The sequence below is a fragment of the Diabrotica virgifera genome, chromosome 3 (assembly GCF_917563875.1).
Source record: "Diabrotica virgifera virgifera chromosome 3, PGI_DIABVI_V3a".
NCBI classification, from domain to species: Eukaryota; Metazoa; Arthropoda; class Insecta; order Coleoptera; family Chrysomelidae; genus Diabrotica; species Diabrotica virgifera.
This window is the reverse complement of record NC_065445.1, coordinates 14,949,852-14,975,698: the sequence shown is the minus strand read 5'-3', so window position 1 is coordinate 14,975,698 and position 25,847 is coordinate 14,949,852. Positions and strand designations below refer to the sequence as shown.

Sequence of the window (25,847 nt, the reverse complement as noted above, 5' to 3'; positions counted from 1 at the left end):
TTTAAAAAAATTGGGAGCCAAATCTGTGTGTTCAGCAAACTTTTATTACACTAAATAAAACTAAAGGATCAATTCGGTTAAGATAGTGAAAAATGCTCTAAGCGATATTCCATAGATAAAAAAAACCACATGTTCTACATCAAAAAGTATTCGACCAAAAAAATTTTTAAACGCCTAGCCCCATCCATAACCCCCCAAAAAATTAGAACGTGCTTTTCGGATTTTGGCGAAACCTTCGTTAATAATCATCGTAGAAACGTTTCGTTTTGTAAGGTTTTATCAGAGAACAATGGTTTTATTTTCTACAAAACTATATTTTTTACAAAAATTTTGGCTCAAAATCTATTTTTTTTTTAAATATTGATATGTAGAACCCAAAAAGGGAAAAAACAGCAAACGTGAGCTTTTTAAGCTGATCATAAGAATCAGGAATACTATCCCAAGTGTTGAAAATGATCTTGTCTTCCTTCTCCAGGTCATTCAAAGTAGACCACTTGTGTTGTGAACATTTTTTTCTTCTCCAATATTTCCGATTCAACACAAACACGTTCGAATTTAGAGCGTCATACCTCCTTGTTCTTAAATCCAGAAATTATATTTCAAAGCTATTAATGCCAATTCCAAAAGGAGGAAATTTCAATTTAGCTATCGTAGCTTTAAGAGGATTTTTGACAAATGCTAAAGTTTGTAAGTTTGATAAAAGCTAATTTATCAGAATAAGATGTAGGTAATGTTTTTCCTACCAAGTTTTTTTTTTTAATGAAAATATTATAACGCCTTCCGTGGATATTTGTGCCAGAGCCGCACGTAAGGAGCCAAAGAGCCACATGCGGCTCCGGAGCCACACTTTGCCGACCACTGCACTAGACTGCTTTTAACTATAAAAACGTAAACACTGACATGCGGTATGTGATACCGCAAGAAAACTTTACGTCAACGTAGCTCAAAGCTACGACAAAGCTTGACAATAAGAATACGCTTAATTGTATGTCGTGCAATTTACCGATTCATATTCAATGTCTAGATATTGCACAGGAAGAGGTTATAAGAATAACTAGGGCAAAATCAAAGTCACTAAGAATCGTCTGTAACGGTTGCTGTACATTCGAAGATAAGTTCAATAAACTGACTGATCTAATTTCTAAGTTGTCAGACAGATTTGCATCGATTGAGGAGCGTCTTGAGGTTTTGGAACAGTCTTCGAGAACTAGCCCAATGGAGTTCGAGGACTGTGTTCAGGAATCAATTGCTCGTCATCAGAAATCGTTTAACCTAATTTTGTATAATCTACCAGAACCAGAAGGTGATGATAAGGAGGCAGAGGATGTATCCACAGTTTCCACGATTATAGATACAATAAAACCGCGAAATCCTTCATTTGCGTCCGTTTTTAGAATTGGAAAAGTTAGCAATAATAAGCCTAGGCCAGTAAAAGTTAAATTTTTCGATAATGATAGTCCTTTGTTTATGTTACGAAATAAGAGAAGGTTGCTAGGTACCCAATTTTCTAGAGTTGTTTTAAAGGATGATTTAACTAAATATCAGATTAACTATTTAAATAAAGTGCGAGAGGAACTGGAAAAACGAAAAATACTAGATAAGGACCTAACGATAAGGTATATTAATAAGATTCCAACCATTGTTAGTACTAACCAACAACCCACCTCAAAAAACGAATAAAGTTGACAACAATAAATATTTTTTATACTAATATTGCTTCTTTACATGCTAAGTTCGCTGATGTTTTGTCATTTTCATCTTCTAATCCCGATATTCATATTTTTGCTGTAACAGAATCCTGGTTAAGTCCCAGAATACCTAATTCTTTTGTAAAACTTAATGGCTATTCAATTTATCGTAAAGATCGCATTGATCGTGTAGGTGGCGGAGTATGTGTCTACTTTCAGGAGACCTTCTTTAAAAAATCTAAGATAAGTACTGTAAGTCATAATCTGGAAGGTATAGAATCTCTTATGTTTAAAATTATCTTTCCTAATAAAGTTGTTTTGCACCTCCTTGTTATCTATAAACCAAACATTTCTTTTACTCTTACCAAATCAATGTGTGAATTTATTGAAAAATGTAGTAGAGAAAAAGAAAATTTAATCATTTGTGGAGATTTCAATTTTAAGGATTTAAAATGGCCAGTTCAATCTCCGCTTATTGGAGATAATCCGAGTGTTCCATTTTACAATTTATTTTTTCAAACCAATCTAAACCAATTGGTAAAAGAACCTACTAGATATCGTCAAGGTAATACACCTTCGATTTTAGATTTGATAATCACTAATGAGGAAGAACTTATCAGTGAAATTCATTATCTTTCACCAATAGGTATTTCGGACCATGTAGTTCTTCAGACACAAGCTCAATTGGACATTACTGGAGCAATTAATGAAAAAATAGTTAAAGAGTTTAGTAAAATAGATTATGTTAAATTAAATCACTATTTTAGAGAAGTAATTTGGCCGGATTTAGATAATTGTTCATGTAATGATTCTTGGAATAAATATAAAGAAATTATATATAAAGGTATTGATAAATGTTCTTCAAAGTACACTATTAGGACTAATCCCAGAAGCCCTTGGATCGATAACCGACTGATCGCAATGACTAAAGAAAAAACATTTTATGGAAAAGGGTAAGAAAAAATCCATCGGAAGAAAACATACACATAGACAATTTTCCAATAGATTGACAAAGGAGTTGAGATTATCGAGAAGTAATTATGAAAACAGAGTTAGCTCCAGAGGTCCCAAATCTTTTTACAAATACGTTAGATCAAAATTCTGTACAAAAACTGGTATTCCGTTATTAGAAAAATCTAATGGCGAAATATGTTTAAAAGAAGAGGTTTGTGAGTTATTTGCTGAGACTTTTTCCACTGCTTTTACAGTTGACACGGATGCTGCGTTTTCAGGTTTGCCCACTACTGATAGAATAATGGAGAGTTTATCAACAATTGACATCTCTACTGAATTGGTTAGAGAGGTATTATGTTCTTTAAAGACTACTGCGTCTCCTGGATCGGAAAATATTTCACCTTTGTTATATCATAATTGTGCAGATAGTTTAGCGGCTCCAATGGCAGCTTTATTGGCCAAATCTTTGCAAACAAATTCAATACCAGCTTCATGGAAATCTGGTATAGTAACACCGATATATAAAAGTGGAAATAAACTCCTTTCGTCTAATTATCGCCCAGTAACAGTTCCACCAACATCAGTTAAAATAATGGAAAAATTAATAGCTAATTAATTAATATCCTTTTGGTTAGAGCATAATGTTATTCCAGTCTCTCAACACGGATTTCTGCCGAACCGTTCAGTAACTAGCAACCTTATTCACTCTCTTAATGAATGGACTTTATCTTTGGACCGATATGAACCGATTGACATTATTTATATAGATTTTTCCCGTGCATTTGATAAGGTACCCATACAAAAATTAATGCTGAAGCTAGAACATTACGGCGTGCGTGGTGAGTTGCTATTGTGGTTAGAAAACTTCCTCTCTGAAAGAACTTTTTCGGTCAAAGTGGAAAATGAGTGCAGTGTTCCACGTGCGGTAGCCAGTGGTGTCCCTCAGGGATCAATATTAGGGCCTATTCTGTTTTTGTTGTACGTATCTGATTTAACGTGCGGATGGCAGTCAAAATCAGTTTCATATGCCGACGATTTAAAGTTATATTACTGTCCCGATATTGTTAATACTCTTCAGAGTGACCTTAATCAGCTATCAGAATGGAGCATGAAATGGGCTATTCCATTAAATTCGCGTAAGTGTTGTGTTGTTCAATTATAATAATCCACATATAACATATTTTTTGGATGGAGTTCCTCTGAAATCGGTACAGGAAGTTTGGGTTTGGATGATTTGGGCGTTATGATCAACCAAACGTTAAGTTGGTCTACTCAAACAGCAAAAGTAGTCGGTAAAGCTAACTCTGCTTTATACCTCATATCAAAAGCTTTTCCTAGAATGTCTCCAGACTTGTTTTTGAAACTCTATAAAAGTTATGTCAGACCTCACCTGGAATTTGCGGTATCTGTTTGGTCACCTCATTTACAAAGAGATATTAATTTATTAGAAGGAGTACAACGAAGAGCTACTAAGCTACCTTTTAATTATGCAATATTAAGCTATGAAACTCGATTAAGAAAGCTTAAGTTGTCTCCATTGACTCATAGAAGAGAGAGAGGTGATTTAATATCTACTTACAGAATTCTTAGGGGAGAATTTTGGGGAACATCGAATTTTTTTAATATCAGCGAAGATGCTAGACTACGAGGTCATCACTATAAATTGAAAAAGGAACCTTTTAAAACTACTGTAAGGCAAAACTTTTTGGTAAATCGAGTTTTTGATAAATGGAACAGTTTAAGTGATGACGTCGTAGGGGCTATTAGCTTAAATAGTTTCAAAAACAGGTTTGATGAGAACTAACTGGACATTGTATGTGTAATGTTAGCAATTTTTGTTAAAATAGTTGTTGTAAAATATAAGGGTATATTTTGTTTTTTTTTATGAGAAAAAAAATTGTAATTTTTAGGTATACAGTGGAACCCCGATGAGTCGGCCCCCGATAACCCGGAAGTCCGGCTAACCCGGACCGATTTTCATCAGATAAACATTTAGATTCTCAATATTTTGTATTTTTCAATTTAATTGTGGCTTATTTCCAATCAAAATAGTTAATTATCAGACAAACCTTTCAACAATAAAAATGTATGTAATATAATATTTGAGAGATAATGTGTATATGTGTATGACTAAAATGACTCATAGCACACGCCGCATAAACAACAGCCACCTGTCTGTAGTATATATTCCTTCTTCTTCTTCTCTTCATTTAAATGGCCTTAGCTGCCAGGGCTATCCGGCCAGGATCCGTGAATATAGACTTGAATATTCAAGAGCCGTACCTGAGGTACATCTGGGCTTAAGCTCATAGCTCCTGAATCTGAAATAATTAAGAGATAAAAAAAAACTTTGTAATTGTTTATAAGTTCCATAACTAAAGTTCTACTATTAATGGTCTAGTTCTAGTACTACCACGCAAAACCGCACTAAGCACAAAGCACATGCATTGCAAGCAAGCATAAAGTCATAAAGTTTTTAAGCAAGCTACACACCAGTCATTGTTGATGTTAAAAACTTTTGCACTGCGATTAATGTCTTTGAGTTTAAATTTTTAAACAACACATCAGTTAATGTCGGATCACCTTCTAGTTCCCTTCTAAGCAACTGGGACTCTCTTTGGAACCTAGTAAATTCCAATAAAACATGTTGTAAAGTTCCTACACTGCCACATAAACACTGGTTTGAATTCACTACCTTCAATCTAAATAAATATGCAGGAACACTACAATGTCCAGTTCTCATACGACACATTTATGTGATTATACCTCACCCCAGGTTGGGAAATTTTGTAAACCATGCCTTTTTATATGGAACTGCAACTTGTGAGCAATAAGTAATTCCTTTTGCCTGTCCTATTTGTTGGAATTGATTTTCCCAACCAATCCATAAGTTTTCTTTATATTTAATTTGAAAATCTTTAAAGGGGGCCTTTGGTTCTTTACTAATAGGCAGCTTTCTTCCAAGATTCGCAAGATGGTCAGCTCTATCATTCCCAATAATTCCAGTGTGACTTGGAATCCATGCAAATTTAATTTCTCTATGTTGGTCATCAAATTCACATAGTTTTTGTTTTAGTTGGAGAGTTTGTGAGTCTATTGCCGCCTTGTAGCTTGGTCTTGTGATTTTTTCTAGAGCACTCTTAGAATCTATTCCTTTTTATTTCAAACTGTCAGCATTGTTTAGGAAATACTATTTAAAAAATTATTTTATAAACAATGGTCTTTAGTATTGTGTGTCTTGTATTGTTCGTTTCCATTTGCTTACGTTTGGGTTTGGTGTTTTTTTTTTAGTAATTTTAATGAATAGGTACTGTGCATATTTATAAATATATTTCATGTTATTTCAATTCTAACGGAGTTTATCTGTAAGTATACCGTATTTTATTAATTTTTACCATATTCTCCGGCTATCTCGGATTTTCGATAACCCGGATTGGTCGCGGTCCCGATTAATCCGAGTTATCGAGGTTCCACTGTACTTACCTTCTAATTTTTGTATCTTTTTTAATTTGCTATTGTTGTAACAACTTTTATGAAAACCAATTCTTTTGAATATTCACTTTAATTTAATTTAATTTAATTTAATTTTTATTTTGTAAGAATTTGTTTTATGTTATATTATTTAGTTTAAGACCTACAATTATTTTGTATTCTGAGCCATATAAGCTTTGCTTTGGCTCGATATTATTGTATAATAATAATAATAATAATAATAATAAAGATGACTAAACCATACTAAAACGGCAGCAGTTGAGAGCAGGTACAATGTACAATTACACACCACTTGAAGGTACACGGTGTTTTAGGAATCTTTTATAAAACACCTTTTGCAACAAAATATATTTTCAGCGCGGTATGGCATACCGCATGTTAGTAGTTATGGGTTAAATATTCACGGCACACAAAAATATACTATCTTTAAGTTCATTCAATACAAAATAAAATTAATGAATTAATTTCTATGCCAGGAAATGTGTTCTCAGCCGAATATTTTAAACTTTTGTCATACTCATATACATACTAATGAAAAGTGACTCAAAAGTTTCAATTCAAAAATACTGTAAACTTTGATAGTAAATCAATTTACTTTACGGTATCATTTTAAATTTCAGTAACGAGTATATTCTTTCTAAAAACGTCATTCCGTCGATTAGACTACAAACAATTAATTAGTGACACGAATAGTTTTATCTACAAATTTTTAAAATCGAGCTATTAAAATACCATCAGCTGGTTTCATCGTTTGTTAACGAATATCCTTGAAATGCGTTTATTGTAGAAGTCGTATTTTACCAATATCTACAATATTTTTATGGATGGAAAGTTTGGTAACTATACGAAGGTAGTTAAAAAAGTTTTTTCAATGTTTCTCGTTCTGCAGATATTTTCTTGTGGCAATTTAAAGTTATTTACCATGTTTCATAGGAAGAAGGTAGTTAAAAAAGTTTTTTCAATGTTTCTCGTTCTGTAGAGATTTTCTTGTGGCAATTTAAAATTATTTACCATGTTTCATAGGAATTCATCACAATTTCAATTAAAAATACGTTCAGTTTGACGTTTCGATTTTCACTTCGTAAATTGTTGGAAAATTTTTTTCGAATTGGAAATCGAAACGTCCAAATAAACGTATTTTCAACTGAAATTGTGATTAATTCCCCTTTGAAAATAGCACACAATAAAAATAACGAGGAACGAGTTAGGGAACCAGTGGCAAAAACAAATTGAACAGCAGAATGCCTTAATGATACACTATAGAGAAACAAACACGTTTTTCTTCTTTTTCACTTAAACGAGTAGACTTGAAGCCTGTTCCGTCTTTAAGTGTCGCCATCTTCCATCAGTGTTGTTGACATCTCTTACCAAGATATCTTGGTTTTTGATTTGGTCTGGGAACGAGCAACCTTTTGTTTTCCATAAAAAATTCTTTTTAGCTGACTGTATTCTTGTACTTTCTTGTTTTCAAGCTTTTAAAGGACCGTACAAGCTTTTAAAATTTAGTTTTTGTTTTTTTCTTGATCTATTTTGATCGTCCTGTTAGACGAAAAAATGGCGATTAACCTTTCATGGCGAGCTACCTCAAATTTTATTATTGTAACCTTTAGGGGGGTCAATAATAGTATAAGGTTAAAATCGCGACTGAATGACAAGACTAACGAGACACAAGCGATTAACGAACCCTAGGCGCTGACGTCATCAGCAGTAAGCCATAAAGAGGAACGAGCCTTTCATGTAAAAAAGGCCCAGTTACAGTTTGTTGATCCACGCTCTTCTACCAACTAGTCAAAAATTTTTAAACTTATCCTCGTATTTCAAATTCCCTTTTTTTATTGAAAAAGATATTTTACCATGTTTTTTTTTCTAAATAATCACAATATATGTGTAGGTATGAATAATTTATTACAATATTTATCGTAGTTTTATGCATCGTAATGTTTCGCTGCGATCATTGCGATAAAATGTTCAAGCTAATTATTTTATATCGACAGGATCGGCGGTTTCATTAAAAATTTAATTCACGATATTAAGAAGATATAAAAATATTGTTAGAATATATTTATATTTTTATATTTTTATAAAACGTATGAAGACTAAAAGCGGACAAATGCTTTTATCGTTTGTCAAGTTGGTCGTGTTCCTCAAAAGCCTACAACATCAGGAAGGTTTCTAAACTTCTGCTTCTAATTATCCTAAAAGTCAAAAGTGTGATACCGTTATTGCCATGAAAAATAGAATACAACACATCAGCGACGACCAATATTTTTTATACCAAAACAAAAACGAATTATTCCAAATTGTTTCTAAATATCGGCTATCCTAATGCTATACTAAAACAATTAATATTCAACAAACGGTTTTATGATAGACAATTAGATCAAAATCCACAACATATTAGCTACAACAAACTACCGGATATTCCTAATTTAACAAACCAACTTACTTCCATGTTTAAGGACTACACAAATATAAAAGTATAAAAGCAAATACAGCAACCTTAAATTTAAATGTAAAACCATATTATCTAAAATTAAAGATCGGACACCAGCAAGGGCGTCCATATAAAAATTTTCAGGGGGGGGGGCAGACGTGAAGATGTTGCACATTATATTTTGTATACTTTGGATAACCATATTATATAGTATACAGCACCTGAAAACTAGGGGGGCCACGCTCCCCCCCTGCCCATAGGTATGGGCGCCCATGGACACCAGTGATGTATAATACTAATGTTTAGGTATAATTTATAATACAGTGTTTAGGTTGCCACTGATGTTTTATTGGACAAACCGGTAATTGGTTGAAACAGCGTATCACTCAGCACAAAAGTGCCATAGGATGGAAGTATATTATTATGATGGAAGCAGTTGTGTCTAACTTTGTAGTCCGAATTAAAAACTCAAATAAAGATCGAGTTCTTCCATTCTCTTATTCAGAACCAATGAATTAACATCAGCTGCTCGGTTCTTTTTGTCATATTTATTTGTAATAAAATATAAACGAACGCAAAGTTAGTGTTTAAAAACATTTACTTGCCACAACTCGTTCAAATTACTATGTTATATTATAAATTATCTATTATATTAATAAAATAATATACCTTTCATCTTTATCCTTCAGGTGCTGTTGTGTCGCCGATAGGACCGGCCACAGTCTACTTCACACCCTGTATGGTCAAAGTTTAAGATACGACTGCAACTATTTCGTAGAATATTTCGCTTTAGACTTAATCATGGAAGGTGGAGAGTGCCGAGGAGTCATCGCTCTATGCCTAGAGGATGGTACTTTGCATAGGTTCAGAGCCAAGAACACAGTAAGTTTAACATGCTTAAATGTTGCCATTCGATACTTAAATAACAATGTTTTGCCTTGAATCATTCTGCCTCTGTACATATGTTTTTTCTGATTACAATAAAGACTTTGACGAGGTGAAGCAGGATTAGCTAGTCATCTTTCTATTCGAAGTCTTCTCTAATTTCATTTTTCCATAAGAATCTCTTATGTATGTCCTGCATAAGCGGCCCCCATCAGGGTTTCTTGAGTATTTCTCTCCTACGCTTTCCAGAACTTGCAGTAAGCAAATCTTTGTATTAGGTAATTGACGTTGAACATATGAACATCTCCCAAGAATAATATATCCATTCACCATTCCTAATTTGATCATTTTTTGCACTCTACTCATTCATCTAAACATTCTCATCTCCGTCACATGCTTTGTCAGGGATATCATCTGGTCCAACTGATTGATCCTTCTTGCTGGAGTAACTTTTCCTTTTTCTTCTTCACTCGCAAATCCAACTAATGCCACTCTTAAAAGAATTAAGAATAGACAAGCTAAACAGAAGAAGAAGAGAACCTCAAAAATATTGAATTATGGAAACCATATTGTATACAGGGTGTCCAGAAACTCTACCGACAAACGAAGACAGGAGATTCTTAAGATAATTTTAAGACGATTTAGCTCAATTCACCTAGTCAGAATATGCTTTCTAAGGGAGCTAGAGCTCTTTGAAGATGGCGTCTTGTAATTAGTTTTTCTTAAATACCTCCAGAACGCTTCAATTTAGAAAAACGAAAATCGGTACGTATATTTATCTTCCAGAGATAGATCGATTCCACTCATTGCCAATTTCTAGTACCGATCATAGGCGTCCGTTTTGGGTAGGGCAACGGTTATTTTATCACATAACTTTTTTGTCTTTAACTTTTAAGCATTTTTGACACTGGATTATTAAATCGTGAGGTATTCTAGTACTAAAAGGTACTCTTGGTTTAAGTCGGTAGAATACACGGTTTTCTAGAAAAATCGATTTGAAAATATTTCGTTTTTGAATTTGAATAAAAATTGAAAAACATTTAAAAAAAAACGGTGTATTTTACCAATTTAAAGCAAGTGTAACTTTTAGTACAAAAAACCTCATAACTTAATAATCTCGAGTCAAAAATGCTTAAAAATTGAAGACAAAAATGTTACGCGATAAAATAACCGTTGACCTACCCAAAACGAACGCATATGACCTGTACTAGAAATTCGCAATTAATGAAATCAATTCATCTCCGAAATATAAATAAACGTACCAGTTTTCGGATTTCTAAATAGTTTTTTTTTTAATTTTTTTTTGGAAATTCAAAAAAAGAAAAATTTTCAAATCGATTTTTCTAGAAATCGGTGTATTCTATCGACCTAAAACAAGAGTACCTTTTAGTTGTAGAATACCTCACAATTTAATAATTCAGAGCCAAAAATGTTTAAAAATTAAAGATAAAAAAAATGCGATAAAATAACTGTTGCGCTACCCAAAACGGACACCTATGACCGGTAATAGAAATCCGCAATGCATGGAATCGATTTATCTCTGGAAGATAAATATGTTTACCAATTTTCGTTTATCTCAATAGAAGCGTTCTGGAGTTATTTAAGAAAAACTACTTACAAGACGACATCTTCAAAGACTTCTAGCTCCCTTAGGAAGCATTTTAAGAATACGTGAATTGGGTTAAAATATCTTAAATTATCTGAGGAATCTCCTGTCTTCGTTTGTCAGTAGAGTTTCAGGACAGTATTGGAGTAAAAAGAAAAATGAAAAACAAGAATTGATTTAATACTTTTAATATTTTGTCTTCTTTTATATGTCTGACAATTTTTTATTGATAGTGCTAATAGTAACCTTGAGATATTCTTTGCAGATTCTGGCCACGGGAGGATATGGTAGAGCGTACTTCTCATGCACTTCAGCTCATACATGTACTGGTGATGGTACTGCTATGGTAGCTAGAGCCGGCTTGCCTTCTCAAGATCTCGAATTTGTACAGGTAAATTAAAAATCGAATAAACACTTAAAAATGAACCTGCTAATATTGTCTTGAACTATTCCAGTTCCATCCTACTGGTATTTATGGTGCTGGATGCCTAATGACAGAAGGATGTAGAGGCGAAGGAGGCTACCTCATAAACTCTCAAGGTGAACGATTTATGGAACGATACGCACCAGTAGCTAAAGATTTAGCTTCCAGAGATGTAGTGTCTAGAAGTATGACCATCGAAATCAGAGAAGGTAACAATATTACAATTTTTATAACGTTTTCAAATGAAACATGCCAAATATCACCATATACGTCAATACCTGTGTCAATTGTCAAATTTGGAAACATGTCAAATGTCACAAAATAAAATTGTAACGTTCTTCTTCTTCTAGTTCTGACTCCACTAATGAAGGTTTTTTTTTTTTGATTGTTAGATCGAACCTGGTGGCCATGGGGCCCGTACTGCAGCCTGAGTAGGCTTATTGCACACCGTTCGGTCTCGGGTTAACCATCATTGGGTTTTTGTCCCCAATGGGTTCGGGATTACTTAACTTGAAGTTAAGTCGTCTGTTACCTATAAGAGGTCCATTCTCCCAGCTAGCAGGACAAGACCCTTTATTAGGTTCTTTACCTGACTTCTGACACTTAGGTTCGAGTTTTCGACCCCGTATTGCAGTCGCCATCGGGTTTGGGCTGGACAGTCAAATATGACATGTGAGGCAGTTTCATCTGCCTCCCCACATCTCCTGCAAACAGGGTCTCCGTGAAAGATCCCCATGTTGTGCAGGTGTTTTCTTAGGGTGCAGTGTCCGGTTAGTAAGCCAGTTACCGCCCTAAGCTTTTTCCTTCCGAGTCGTAGGGCCTCGTCGGTTAACGAGGGGTTTGGCCGCCCCATCATTAACTTGCTGTGCCGCTGTCCCGAAATATCGTTCCAGTGTCGGGTGTGCTGCGCAAGGATCCATTTAGCAACAGCTCCTTTGACAGCCGATTTGGTCACCCCTAGGCCAGGCTCAGGCCCAGTAAGGGGGACAGCCGAACCCTCTCTCGCAAGTGAGTCGGCTCTTTCGTTTCCTTCAACCCCCGTATGTCCCGGCACCCACCCGAGTTCCACTCGGTTTCGGTAGGCCAGGGTTTCCAGGTGTTGTCGGCATTCCAGCACAAGCTTAGAGTTAATTCTCCAGCTGGCAATGGCCTTAAGTGCTGCCTGACTGTCCGAGAGAATACGTATGGTCCTATTCTCAAGGCCCATTCGAATATTCTCTACGACGCAAGTCGTGATAGCAGCCACCTCCGCCTGGAATATAGTGGTGTACTGCCCAAGAGGCATAGATATGCACACCTCGGGTTCTACACCATACACTCCAGCTCCAGAGCGCCCGCCCATCACTGAACCGTCCGTGAACCATGTTAGCTCACTCTGCGGTCTTTTATCCCCCTCCACCAGGGGTTTTAACCCCAGCTTGAAGGGAGGATCAAATTTGTGAGTGACCGGACTCCAGTCACTCACCATACCAGTATGGGGTCACGAATGTGCCCCACAATCCTGGTGTGCCCGTATGACCTTTGCCTCCAGACACCATTTAACTGCAGCCTGTAGGCCCCTAGCCTCGCCTCGGCCATCACCAGAAGGTGCAGGGGAGGGAGTCCCATGAGTACCTCCATGGCTGCCGTCGGGGTACTTTTCATTACCCCGGTAACACAAAGTAGTGCTAGCCTCTGAACTTTCCCAAGTTCTTTGACTGCACAACTTTGGTTCATTTTTGTCCACCACACAGCACTAGCATATGTGAGGGAGGGCCTCACTATAGCAGTATACTAATGAAGGTTAGCTATAACCATTGCAAACTCGTCTCTATCGTCTTTTCTTAAAAGCATCTGTGTTTAACGCGGTCCAGTCGTGAATGTTTTTCAGCCAGGATATTTGTCATCTACTACAGTATTATAATTAATATATTCTGTTTTCAACGAAAACTTTTCGTTTATAAATTTGCAAAAGTCTGTGTGTTATTGCGTTGCCGCTCCTGCAACACTTAGAGCAGATGTATCGATGGATTCTGATGTAGTTTTGTCTTCTGAATCCAAATCTGAAAACGGCATTTCGATATCTCTAACCGTCTTCGAGATAATCGACCTCAAAATCTAAAATGTGACGTCACAATCCGGTTATTTCCTACCACGCACTAAACGTCAGCTGAAATCTTTGATTAGGAAGTAGGCTACTTTTTAATCTGAATTTGTTAAGCAAAGCAAATGTTATTATTTACATTTGAGTTTGACACTTCGTGAATGTCAAACTAGATTTTAAATTATTTAGCTATTAATAAAATATAAATGACATCTTATAGTGAATTTAATTATTATATAAAATAATATGTGTAATAAATGTATAAAGATACAATTTGAGTATATTTTGAAAGCAATAATACATATTATACTATATTAATAATGAATCAGTAGAAACGATTATATTTAAATTTCGTAAATTATAACTCCACTCGACCAGCGCACGACCACACAACTCGAAACACAAGTACGCAAATACGGTTGCGTGAAGCGTGGCGCAAAGCCGTGGAATTTACGAGACTCGTTCGGTAGTTCGGTCTGTAGATCCAAGTAAAGTTCATCAGTAAAAAGTATCTTTATCATGTTATGTATTATTTATTTTACAATATTGGAAAATTGTTATTTAAAATGTGGTTTGGAATAAAAAAAGTATGTTCTGATATATGAAATTACATCCTTCTAATGGAAAAAAATATTTGACGAATTTTCTCAAATTATGGATACCAACATCATTTTCATTTATAACTCTTGTATTTTTAATTTGACGAAGAAAAGTTATTCTTCATAAAAATCTCTTCTTGGTCTAAGATTTATGATGCAACCATCATGAATCAAATTTTATTAATTTTATACGAGGTATGCAAAAAAATATGAGTTTCGAGTAAAGTATCTTTATAGTTCACAACATTTAAATTAGAATGATATACTTGCACATTAAAACATAATTTTGAATTCTAAACAGCTTTTCGTAATAACAATTTTCTATATTATGCATTTAAATACTATACGTATATAAACAAAGTTTTCGTTATGATAATGCTCGCATTTTCAGCTTGTTTTGGATTTAAAATACCTAAACATTTTTTTCAGGCCGTGGCTGCGGACCTGACAAAGACCACGTCTACCTGCAGCTCCACCATTTGCCAGCTGAACAGTTGCACCAAAGGTTGCCAGGTATCTCAGAAACTGCGATGATCTTTGCCGGTGTCGATGTTACTAGGGAACCCATTCCAGTATTACCAACTGTACACTACAATATGGGAGGAGTACCCACCAACTATAAAGGACAGGTAAAGTAAAAATACTCTTCTTTTTCGTAATATAAGTGGACACATGAGACAAATATCTGATATTAGCCCGAGGTTGTTGAAGAAGCTGAATTAAATATCGGTCTAAAAATAAATGAAGACAAAACAAATTACATGGTAGTCTCAAAACAAGAACGACGGCGAATATGGCAAAATATTACTATAAATGATAATAACTTCGAAGTGGTTAAATATTTTAAATATCTAGGAGCAACAATCACCAATGACAACAAAATAGATCGAGAAGTTGAAACGCGAATAATGCCAGAAAACAAATCTTTATTTGCAATTCAACATCTAATGAAGTCAAAACTTCTCTCACGAGAAGCACAAATCCAGATAATATATAAGACCATAGTATGATCAGCAGTCGATTATGGACGCGAAACATGGACACTAACAAAAAGATAATTAAATAAATTGCTGGCGTGGGAACGTAAAATCCTTGATATACAGGGTGTCCCGGAAAATAGTGCGTTCCTTAAAGGTATAGGTAGAAGGCACCATGTAGAACAAAAAACTCTTATAACATTTTTTTCTAAATGCAACCGTTTGACCAAAAAATTAAAATACATTTTGGTATGCAAATTTAAATCTGACAACTATGTGAAGTACGCAAATTTAAGCATAGACAGTTCCATGTATAGAAGACAGATAGTAAACAGATAGTTTTAAAGAATCCTGTTTAGTGTCAATGCCGAAAATGTTTTCGAATCGTGAGTGTATTACCTATTATGTTATTATGTTGATTATTTATGGCAGATCACTGAATGGAGAGACATACTATAGTTATTTCTTTAAAAATGTTTTGCCGGTATTTTCGTCGTATGAATGGTGTTTGTGAAAGTGGGATACTTTGAACATCTATTCGGTATAATAATTATTTTCAAGTAAGTACAACTTAATTATTTAAGTTCCACTGTAAACTATGTCATTCAGTTAAAGCCCTCAGCATTCAACACATTTAAAGCTTACTAAATACATAATACTTGTTCAGTTAAAAGATTTGTTTTTATGTTTAAAGATGTGTAATTCGTTTAAAATTATGCAATAGGTATTTCAATACATTTCAAAAAAATAATTTTAGTAAACAAATAGTAAATACATAAATACTATTAGGCTGGATTATTTTAAATACTGTAAATCACAATCACAAACGAGTTCTTATTATCTGTTATTACTCCGTAGTGCGTACGATGTTGCCGGTTTATTAAAATTTTTAAACATTAAAATACAGGTATATGGAAAACAATGTTATCTTTTTTTTTGAAAACGGTTAACTTTAGAAAAAAATGGTATAGGACTTTTTTGTTCTAAATTGTGTATTCTCTCCATACCTTAAAGGCTTAAAGGAACGCACTATTTTCCGGGACACCCTGTATGTATGGCTCTTGTAGAGACAGCGTGACAAACGGAATGGAGGCGCAGATGCAATAACGAGTTAGCGTCTCTCTTCGGAAAGGAACATCTAGTCAGTTATATAAAAGCCAATAGACTAAGATGGGCAGGACGTGTGATAGGAAGTAATGCCTTGTAAACAATGTTTTAGGAAAGTCCAGATGGGAGGTCTGTAGGACGGCCTAAAAAAGGCGGAAAGATGTAGTCAGAGAAGATCTAGAGAAAATGGGAGTGAGACAATAGGAAATAGTGGCACAGGACCGACAAACATGGAAGGCAATAGTAAACGCGGCAAAGACTCAAGAAGAGTTATAACGCCATTGATGATGATGATTACATGCCTTAATTGTACAGTTGTGGTAACAAATATTTTAGTTCTAGACCTTGTTATGTAGATAATACGATCTATCTTTTACAGAATACTTTTGTAGCTTTACAGAATCTTATTTGTTTATATTTTTCAGGTATTAACTACCGTTAACGGTGAAGACAAACGCGTTCACGGACTATACGCTTGTGGTGAAGCTGCTTCTTCATCTGTACACGGTGCTAACAGACTCGGTGCCAATTCTCTTCTTGACTTGGTCGTCTTCGGAAGGGCTTGTGCTTTAACCATTGCTGAAGAACACAAACCCGGCGAATCTATTGGCAGTATTAAAGATGTAAGTAAACTATACAGTTTCTTTTTACATTTAGGACAGATCTAGAGAATCTGATCTAATAGTTAAAGCGGCATTTAACTTTTGTAGAATTTAGAAAAAATAATTTATATATCCGGTTCGAAGGACCAAAAAAATCATAGAAAATTATTAACTTTGTGTGAAGATTCATTGATTTTGTAACGGCTTGGTAAAGCATAGCAAGAAAAAGAGTGAGCATTGCCCTGATATCTTTCTTAACCTTTCAGAGATAACGTGGCATGATGGTACATAAAGTGTAACGTGCGGACTCACAGTCCGCACATCCAGAAAAGGTCCAAAAAACAAATATTTTCGGAAAAACGGTCTGAGAACTTGTCAATTGTTTAAATATAAAGACAAAAAAAAAACATTTGCAAACAAATTTATTATAACTTGCACTTAAACTCATGCTTCAAAAATAAAAGTGAACGGATATATCCTTTTCACATTTAGATTCCTATAAATCACAAAAACCTAAATTAAAAAAATACAAAACAATTATTTCTAAGAAACTAAACAATTACTAAATAAAAAACAAATGTTTGAGCTGCGCAAAGTAGATACACGAATGAACGGAAATAAGTAAATCTTCGCTGCTGTCTTCGGAGATTCTAAGATTCTCTTCTCAATGTCTTCTTCCATGTCGGCATCGTGGTCCTGTACTTCTTCATAATCTCCTTTCAAACTAGCATCATTATCGTCAGATTCAGCTTCTGGCTCAGAATCAGAGAGAAATTCCGCATGAAGCTTTTCAAGATATGCTAGTTGCTTTTCGAAAGTCATCTTAAAAATTTCTGTAACAAAAATAAGTTTATATCAATCAAATATACAGAAAACGTAATCAGTAGATCACTCCCAATTATAAATTACATAAATATTTTTATATTTACCCTAAAAACAAAATATTTTAAAACTGAATCTTACCTGAAGATTTGTGACAACTTGTATAACGTGCGGACTCACGTTCCGCAAGTCAATATAGCAGCAGAACTAAACGCACTAAGACAATTCTCACAACAGTACTGAATAGAGTATCCCCACACTTGAAGGTAGCGAGCACGCCACGACCGAGATCGTAATTAATCGTCAGAAATCGACAAATATTTAGACAAGCGGAGTCATAGTCCGCACGTTAACTCTGAAAGGTTAAAAAGTGGACTCTGATTTTTTAACTCGCCGTAATACAAAGAACAATAACATTTGACTAATTTTAAATTTTGTTTTAAAAGTGTATTGCATCTGACCACTTTATGTGATTCTTTTTAGAATGCTGGTGAAGAATCCGTTGCCAACTTGGACTGGGCTCGATTTGCAAACGGTGCCATTCCCACAGCTGACTTAAGATTGCAAATGCAAAAGACTATGCAAGTCCATGCTGCTGTATTCCGTACTGAAGACTCATTGAAAGAAGGCGTTACCAAAATGGAGAACTTGTATGGAAAAATGAAGGATCTCAAAGTTTCTGACAGCAGCTTGATCTGGAACACAGGTTGGTATCTTGGTATTATAGTTTTCTACAGATTTTTACAAATAAAAACCATAAGCAGACAGTTACAGTGTTGCCAACGTTTATTGTTTGTTACAGTGTTGCCAACGTTTATACAATACATCAGTTATACAATGTTTAACTTATAAATTGTTTTATTTTAGATTTGGTAGAAACGTTCGAGCTTCAAAACTTGATGTTGAATGCCGTACAGACCATCGTCGGTGCAGAAAATAGAAAAGAATCACGAGGTGCTCACGCAAGAGAGGATTACAAGCTACGAGTTGACGAATACGACTACAGCAAGCCATTGGAAGGACAACAAAAGGTATCGTAATTACAGCAACCTTGTCAACTGTTTCTTTGTATGTTAACTACCATTTTGTGTATAATTGTGTATACTTTAAGAAATGTGTGTGGGAATTAAGATTTCGACAGTTTTCACTGTATTCCTTCACTCAACCATTCTCGAAGTTCTTTTTGTTTTGCCAGTCCCCTTCCTGCAGATTTCTTCTTTCCATTACTTCGTTCACTTCATCTCTGAAAGATCTTGGAGGTCTGCCTCTCTTCCTTCTTCCTATCGGGCTTCACTCTGTTATTCTGTGTATCCAACGTTTTTGGTCTGCTCTTCTCAACGTCCGTACCAGGTTAATCTCTTAATGTGCCACTTTTCTATTTTACTTCTTTATGTTTTTCCTGTGTTTCAAGTCCTCACAGTTTTTAATGTTCAGGTATTTTATATGGAGTTCCTTCTTCTCTTTTATGCATTTTAGTGTGTCTTCGTTTAATCTCATATCGATGGGTTTTTGACAAAACATCGTAACCGACAAAACGCACATGTTACAGCAGCCGATTTTTTCTTCTACCGATTTTTTGGTTAATATAATTAAAATTTTTGAAACTATGATGAATTAGTACATAAAAAAATATTAATTTAAGAAAAAAAAACTGTAACATTATTTTATTAATGTTGTTCTGAAGCTATTTTCTTGTGGCATTTTTATACCAAATTACTTTTAATCGGAAATAAGCCACAATTTTACCAAAAAAATGATTTTATTAACGTTTCGAAGCCCAAATGGGGTTTCGTTGTCAAATACAAAATACTACTATATGTAATATAAAATATATTTTATTAAATTATGAAACATACGATAGTTTCAAGGTATCAATCTATAAATGAATATTCATAAATAACGTAAGTATCTTAACAGAAAAAATATTATTAATAATAAAAATCGACAAAGAAAAATAAAATTTAATACGTATATTAATCTGTGACACTGTACTAAATGATGTTCTATTGTAATAGAGATGTTGTTATAAAAAATGTAATTTTTGAAAACTTCGTAGTTTTACAGGATTACTACCACTTTCAAGAGGGCATTAGTCAAGTTTGAACAGATATTACAATTTTACAGGTGTTTTTTAAAGTTTAAGATGTAATCTTTAAAATGCATTAAACTATTTTGCTTTTTAGACATGAAATAAACAACTTCTTTTTGAGAAAATTAAGAAAGATGAAAAAAATAGCTATAAATAGTTATAGTAATACAATAACCCAAATATCAGTTAAAAAAATGTTTGTACAAAGTCATCAAAAACCTTTTTCTGTACAACTTACCTAAAACACATTTAATAACAAGCTTAAAAAATTATAAATGTAATTTTTTTGAGCTCTTATACAGTATGTCTGCGTAACTTATTGGAACCTATTGATAACTTTTTATTATCAGTTTAAAAAAAACTATCAGATATTAAATTTTATTCATTTCATATGAGGTATGTCAAAAAATATGAATCTTGTTCAAGAGTAAAATAGCTTTATAAATATCGAAAATTGCTAAAAAAAAATTGTTTGGAATTAAAAACTATGTTTCAATATTCGTTGTATATTGACTCCCCTACATTTGTTTCAGGTGTCAGTGAACTTACTACAAGTTGATATATTTTTATTGCAAATATAATATTTATGATATTTGCACAAGAACAACTAAAAAACATAGGTTATGTCATTACCAAATTAGTAAATTAGACTTAAAATTCTATTAAAAAACAATAAACCATAAAAACAAGTATTAAAAACTTACCGCATCTATTGAATAAGCGGATTTATCAAAACTATCACTATTTTCGTTTTAAATTGTTCTGGCGAAATAAAATTTGCACTGAGTTCTAACACATTTAAGATAACACTGAGTAATCCTAGCGGTCATTTTGATCATTTAATCTTATCGTAAGCGGCAAAATATGCAAACGTAACCGACAAGATTTATGGCGTTTACTATTTTTAGACACTTATGTTATTATGAGAAAAATAATTTTGAATTAGCTGTAAACTATCGTAAGGAACCATTTAAGATAAAAAATCCCATTTTCGGAAAATTGATGCTTACGATGTTTTGTCAAAAACCCGTCGATATTTTAGTGGTTGTATCCCTTCTTCTCCAAGAGCTTCTAGGGCTACTCGTCTATAATTATTTTATTTATTTGCAGAAACCGTCGACAGAACATTGGAGAAAACACACCTTGACTACAATCGACGACAAGACAGGTAAGGTCAACATCACCTACAGAGAAGTCATCGACGATACCTTAGACAAGAGCGAGTGTGCCACCGTACCTCCAGCAATTAGATCTTACTAGTTTACGCAACAGCGCAAAAATTATATAAAACCGCAAACACAGCTACTCAAGAATTTGTCAAATCTATTATAGTGTCTGAAATTATGGAAACCTAACCTCAATGGACAGCCTAAGTCTGACGTCACAAATGTCACAAAATTGGGAGGAGCTTATATTGGCTCCAAACAATTTTGATTGTAACGTTAAGTGGTCATAAGGAATTTTTCATTTATGTGCTTTGTATGGCAAAATAAAACTTCATTTACGTATTTCGTTAAAGAAACGTGTTAATTAAGAGATTTTTATTCGTTTTTGCTCAGGTGGTTTTTAGTCCTTAGTGATTGAAAATAAACATAACCTCAACACTGTTTACGTTCTAATCATTGCATTAAATTAACTCACCTGGGCCAAAACGAATAAAAATCTCTTAATTGGCACGTTCCTTTAACTAAATACCTAAATGAAAAGTCTTATTTTGTCACACAAACCACGTAAACAATAAATTAAAAATTCCTTATGAGTGTTTAACATTATAAACAAAATTGTTTGGAGTCAAATATAAGCTCCTCCCAATTTTGTGACGTCAAGACTTAGGATGTCCATTATATGTTAACAATGTCAAATAATCTGTCAGTAAGTATGACAAGTGACATATGATTGATTATCGTTTTACGTTTCTTTGACGTACCAAGTTTGTTTTTAAATGTTTTTTTTTACTGAAAACGATGTTTTCTTAATATTTTTTTACCACATAGTGCCATTTATTAGTACAAAAACACAACATGAAGTCGATTTTCTAAGTTTTTAACAGTCGTTAATTTTAGATCGGGTAAGTCTGTGATTTATTGGCTAACGATGCTCCATCTACAGTTCTAAATGTTACTTTTGAATCGGAAGAGGTACCCGCACATGCAAAGGGTAGAAAAACTAGTTCGAACATACATAACTATTTGTCCATTGCTGTGGAACACCAATGGCCTACAAAAATGAAGATATCAGTTATTTTATACCGAAAATATGTTTCAATTGCACAGATATTCCTTGCTACCGAAAGTTATCAAATCAAATGTGTACTATTACATCAAATACATGAGTGTCCAAACTAACTGTTGCTTGTATAATATGGCATTTCTCTGTTAATATGTCCGATTGCAGTTGAAACAAAATTCATCATTTTCAAATAGAAACATTTTACGACTATGTCTTTGACGTTTATTGAACTTTACTGAACTATTGTCATAGACTACCTCTGTTTGAATAGATAGAGGAGTTTACATAGTTGCCATATTTCGAACTTTATCCGACGATTCAAATATTTTACTTCAATAGCCAATAATTGTATTTTTAGTGGTTCCATAATTTCAGAATTTAGTATACTTTGTCTGTAAGCACATTTAATCATAATCTAAGGGGCGCGTACTTAAAAACGAACAAGAACGACGGTTGTGTGCTCTTTCTAGTTGTTTTTCGATTGAACAAATCACGTCAAGTATTTTATTTTTGTGATATATTATATCTACAGTATATTCGATAATTTATTTGTTGTTAATAGGTATAGATCTATTTCCAAAAATATTTGCAATAAAAAACAAGTCTGTTTCAAAGCTACAATATTTTGCGTTTTTTGTGAAGCTGAATCGCGTTAATTTTTCAATTAGGCACAGGGTGCCAAATGCGGCAACATTGATGGATATGAACCTCCACTTTCAGCCCTACTGGCAACTGCGACACTGACACTGTCTACAGATTATAGTCCAAGAGGCAGCGCTGAAAAATCTCTTTGAATTTACTAAAGCTAGGTTTTTCACAGTTGATTACTGTGATTGTGTAGAGAAACATACTGCGGTCGTTCAAGCGAAACGTAGAACAGGAGTTACTGAGAGAGTATCAAAGTTGCTTGCCTAAGAAAGGTAATTAAATCCATTTACTAAGGCTGAAAATCAGTACACACATTCTAAATTGAATATAAATAAAAGTTATTATAGTCGGTCAGCTGTATGACGGGACAGAGCCGGTCGGTCGGCCCCAATGAATGTACAGGGTTATTCACTATATTTTGACCCCCTTGTAAACTGCTTTATTTACAGAATTTACAGAATATTTACAGAAAAGTTATTCGATTTTTAAATTATGATTTTTTGACATATATATCGTACTAGTGACGTCATCCATTTGGGCGTGATGACGTAATATACTATTTTTTTAAATGGGAATAGAGGTCGAGTGCTAGATCATTTGAAAGGTTATTCAATTCCCTATTCAGTAATATAAACATTAACATGATTAATTATACAGGGTGTCCAAAATTTTTTTTAAATTAATTGGTTAATTAATAATTCAAAAATTTTTCTGGACACCCTGTATAAATAATGATCTTAATGTTTATAGTACTGTATAGAGAATTGAATAACCTTTCAAATGAGCTAGCACACGACCCCTATTCTTATTTAAAAAAATAGTCGATTACTTCATCACGCCCAGATGGATTACGTCACGAGTACGATATATGTCAAGAAATCATAATTAAAAAATCGAATAACTTTTGTATTTTACATTTTTTTCTAATTCTGTAAATAAAGCAGTTTACAAGGGGGTCAAAATATAGTGAATAACCTTGTACATTCATTGGAGCCGACCGACCGGCTTTGTCCCGTCATACAGCTGACCGACTATAATAACTTTTATTCATATTCAATTTAGAATGTGTGTACTGATTTTCAGCCTTAGTAAATGGATTTAATTACTTTCGTAGGAAAGCAACTTTGATACCCTCTCAGTAATCCCTGTTCTACGTTTCGCTTGACCGACCGCAGTATGTTTCTCTACACAATCACAGTAATTAATTGTGAAAAATTTAGCTTTAGTAAATTCAAAGAGAATTTTCAGCGCTGCCTCTCCGTCTATTAGGAGTGAGTTTAGTTTTTTCATACATACAATGTTGCCATTTACTTGAAGTATGCCTAATTTTAAAATTGCATAGATTATGACTTTGTTTTTTATTGTATCTTAATAAACTCTCGTTCAAAGTCAAAAATAATGTTCTGGTACAATATTTTGAAGCAGTTTCGGTCTAAAAAGACGTTATTTTTGAATGGGATTTCAGTTACTATAAATTTATAATAAAAATACTTATCGAGTGGATTTTTTTGAACGAGGGTGTATTGAGTTTTCTTATTTAAACTTCTTTTCTACTAAAGTATTCTAATTTATTTTGTACTTAGTTCAGATTTTGTGAATTAATGAAATCATATATTAAATATTGTCAATACAAAAAACCTTCATATGCGTTGCATAGTGAAGGTTTGTAGACTTTTGTGATTATATTCACTAACAAAATCTGAAAAACATTGTTAAAATTATCCGGTACATTCAAAATTGTTGTTACTTTTGATCAACATTCATTGAAATTACCAACATTGATTGATCTGCTTAATTAAATCAGATCTATTGCTCAATGATCTATTTTAGCTTGCTGTGTGCTGTTTTGGAAAATATTTGCTTACTTTTCAAAAGCGCAATTTTGTTCCTGACTGCTGACATGGTCCTTAGGGCCGTATTGATAAATTCAACAATGAATATTGATCAATGTATATATTTTGTAAATAGTATTTGTATTTTAACTTATTTTTTATTGTGAGTTGATTTTTGGGAGGCGAATATTGTTCATCACAAGATTAAAATTAGTGTCATACCGGTTCTTGAGTTACCTCATTATTTATTAATCTTCTTGTTCAACGAATCGTTATTTTAAAATGCGCAATATTGGAATGTCCCAAAACGTTCTTTGAGGAATAGTTTTGTTAGCAATAAATTTTTGTTGTGATTTTGGGACAGTGGAGGATATGTCAAATTCTAAGAACCAAATTCGTAAACATTAATAAGAAAATCGTCGATTTTAAGTTTCACTAAATTCTAACCAATTGGTATAATAATAAGTAAACGTGTGTATAGTGACTTTTTCACTGAAATTTAAGTATTTTGTAAGAGATATATTTGGAGTTTGTTACGGAGATGCGATATGAATGTAAATATATTGTTTTTAAAAATAATTGTTTTTTGCTTCTCATATAATATTTTTTTCTTTCATCTTAATAAATCCTGTCCAAGCCTATGCTTGAAAACGCTTAAGGGATCGGCGAGAAAAACAAGAATTATACGACCAAATAACATCTTAACGGGGGGACATCAGACAGGTATAGAGCAGCTGTGGCGGGTAGTTCTTTTAGGACGACAGACTCAGTAAAACACAGGTTAAAAATAAAGTAGATATACAGGGTGTAATAAAAATGCAGATCATAAATTAAATCACATATTTTGGGTCTAAAAATAGATAGATTTAACCTAACTTAAATTAGTACAAATGTGCACATAAAAAAAGTTATAGCCCTTTGAAGTTACAAAATGAAAATAGATTTTTTTCCATATTGGGACCGTGCAAGTTCGGAAAAGCGACACCTGGTTTCTACGCTCAGCAACTTTATTCGCACTTTTTTCGTCAAGGCCACAGCCCAAAAAAGTTATAAGAAGAAAAACTAAGACTGAGGTTATGTTATTAAAAAGTAAACAATTGTATGTAGTAAATAAAATTAATTATTAATGCAGTACTGCAAACAAAATACAATTAATTAAATTTAATTTTATATAATATTTGCATATCATATCAATATTGTGGAGCAATATATAATTTTTCTTCTTCAATGACATTAGGTATAAAATATACGTCAATTTGACAATTCCAATTGACAATATGAATTATTTCAGAAAGTTTCAAGATTTGTCCGATATTTACGCACGATCGTTTCTCATATCCCCTCCAAGTACTTGCATGCCGCCAATACCGAAAACT

The 25,847-nt window shown here is 33.6% G+C and overlaps 1 protein-coding gene across 1 annotated transcript in view; it reads left to right on the top strand.

Moving 5' to 3' along the window:
- The window catches only part of LOC114327132 (succinate dehydrogenase [ubiquinone] flavoprotein subunit, mitochondrial), a 50,166-nt gene extending 25,116 nt beyond the window's left edge, over positions 1 to 25,050 (top strand). Inside the window, exons 4-11 of the mRNA XM_028275642.2 lie at positions 9,258 to 9,450; positions 11,325 to 11,450; positions 11,515 to 11,692; positions 14,595 to 14,794; positions 16,675 to 16,872; positions 18,157 to 18,379; positions 18,541 to 18,704; positions 20,873 to 25,050. Of these exons, the coding sequence (XP_028131443.1) occupies positions 9,258 to 9,450; positions 11,325 to 11,450; positions 11,515 to 11,692; positions 14,595 to 14,794; positions 16,675 to 16,872; positions 18,157 to 18,379; positions 18,541 to 18,704; positions 20,873 to 21,022 (1,432 nt within the window). The 3' untranslated portion in view covers positions 21,023 to 25,050. The remainder of the gene's footprint in view (positions 1 to 9,257; positions 9,451 to 11,324; positions 11,451 to 11,514; positions 11,693 to 14,594; positions 14,795 to 16,674; positions 16,873 to 18,156; positions 18,380 to 18,540; positions 18,705 to 20,872) is intronic.
- The last annotated feature ends 797 nt before the right edge of the window (positions 25,051 to 25,847 follow it).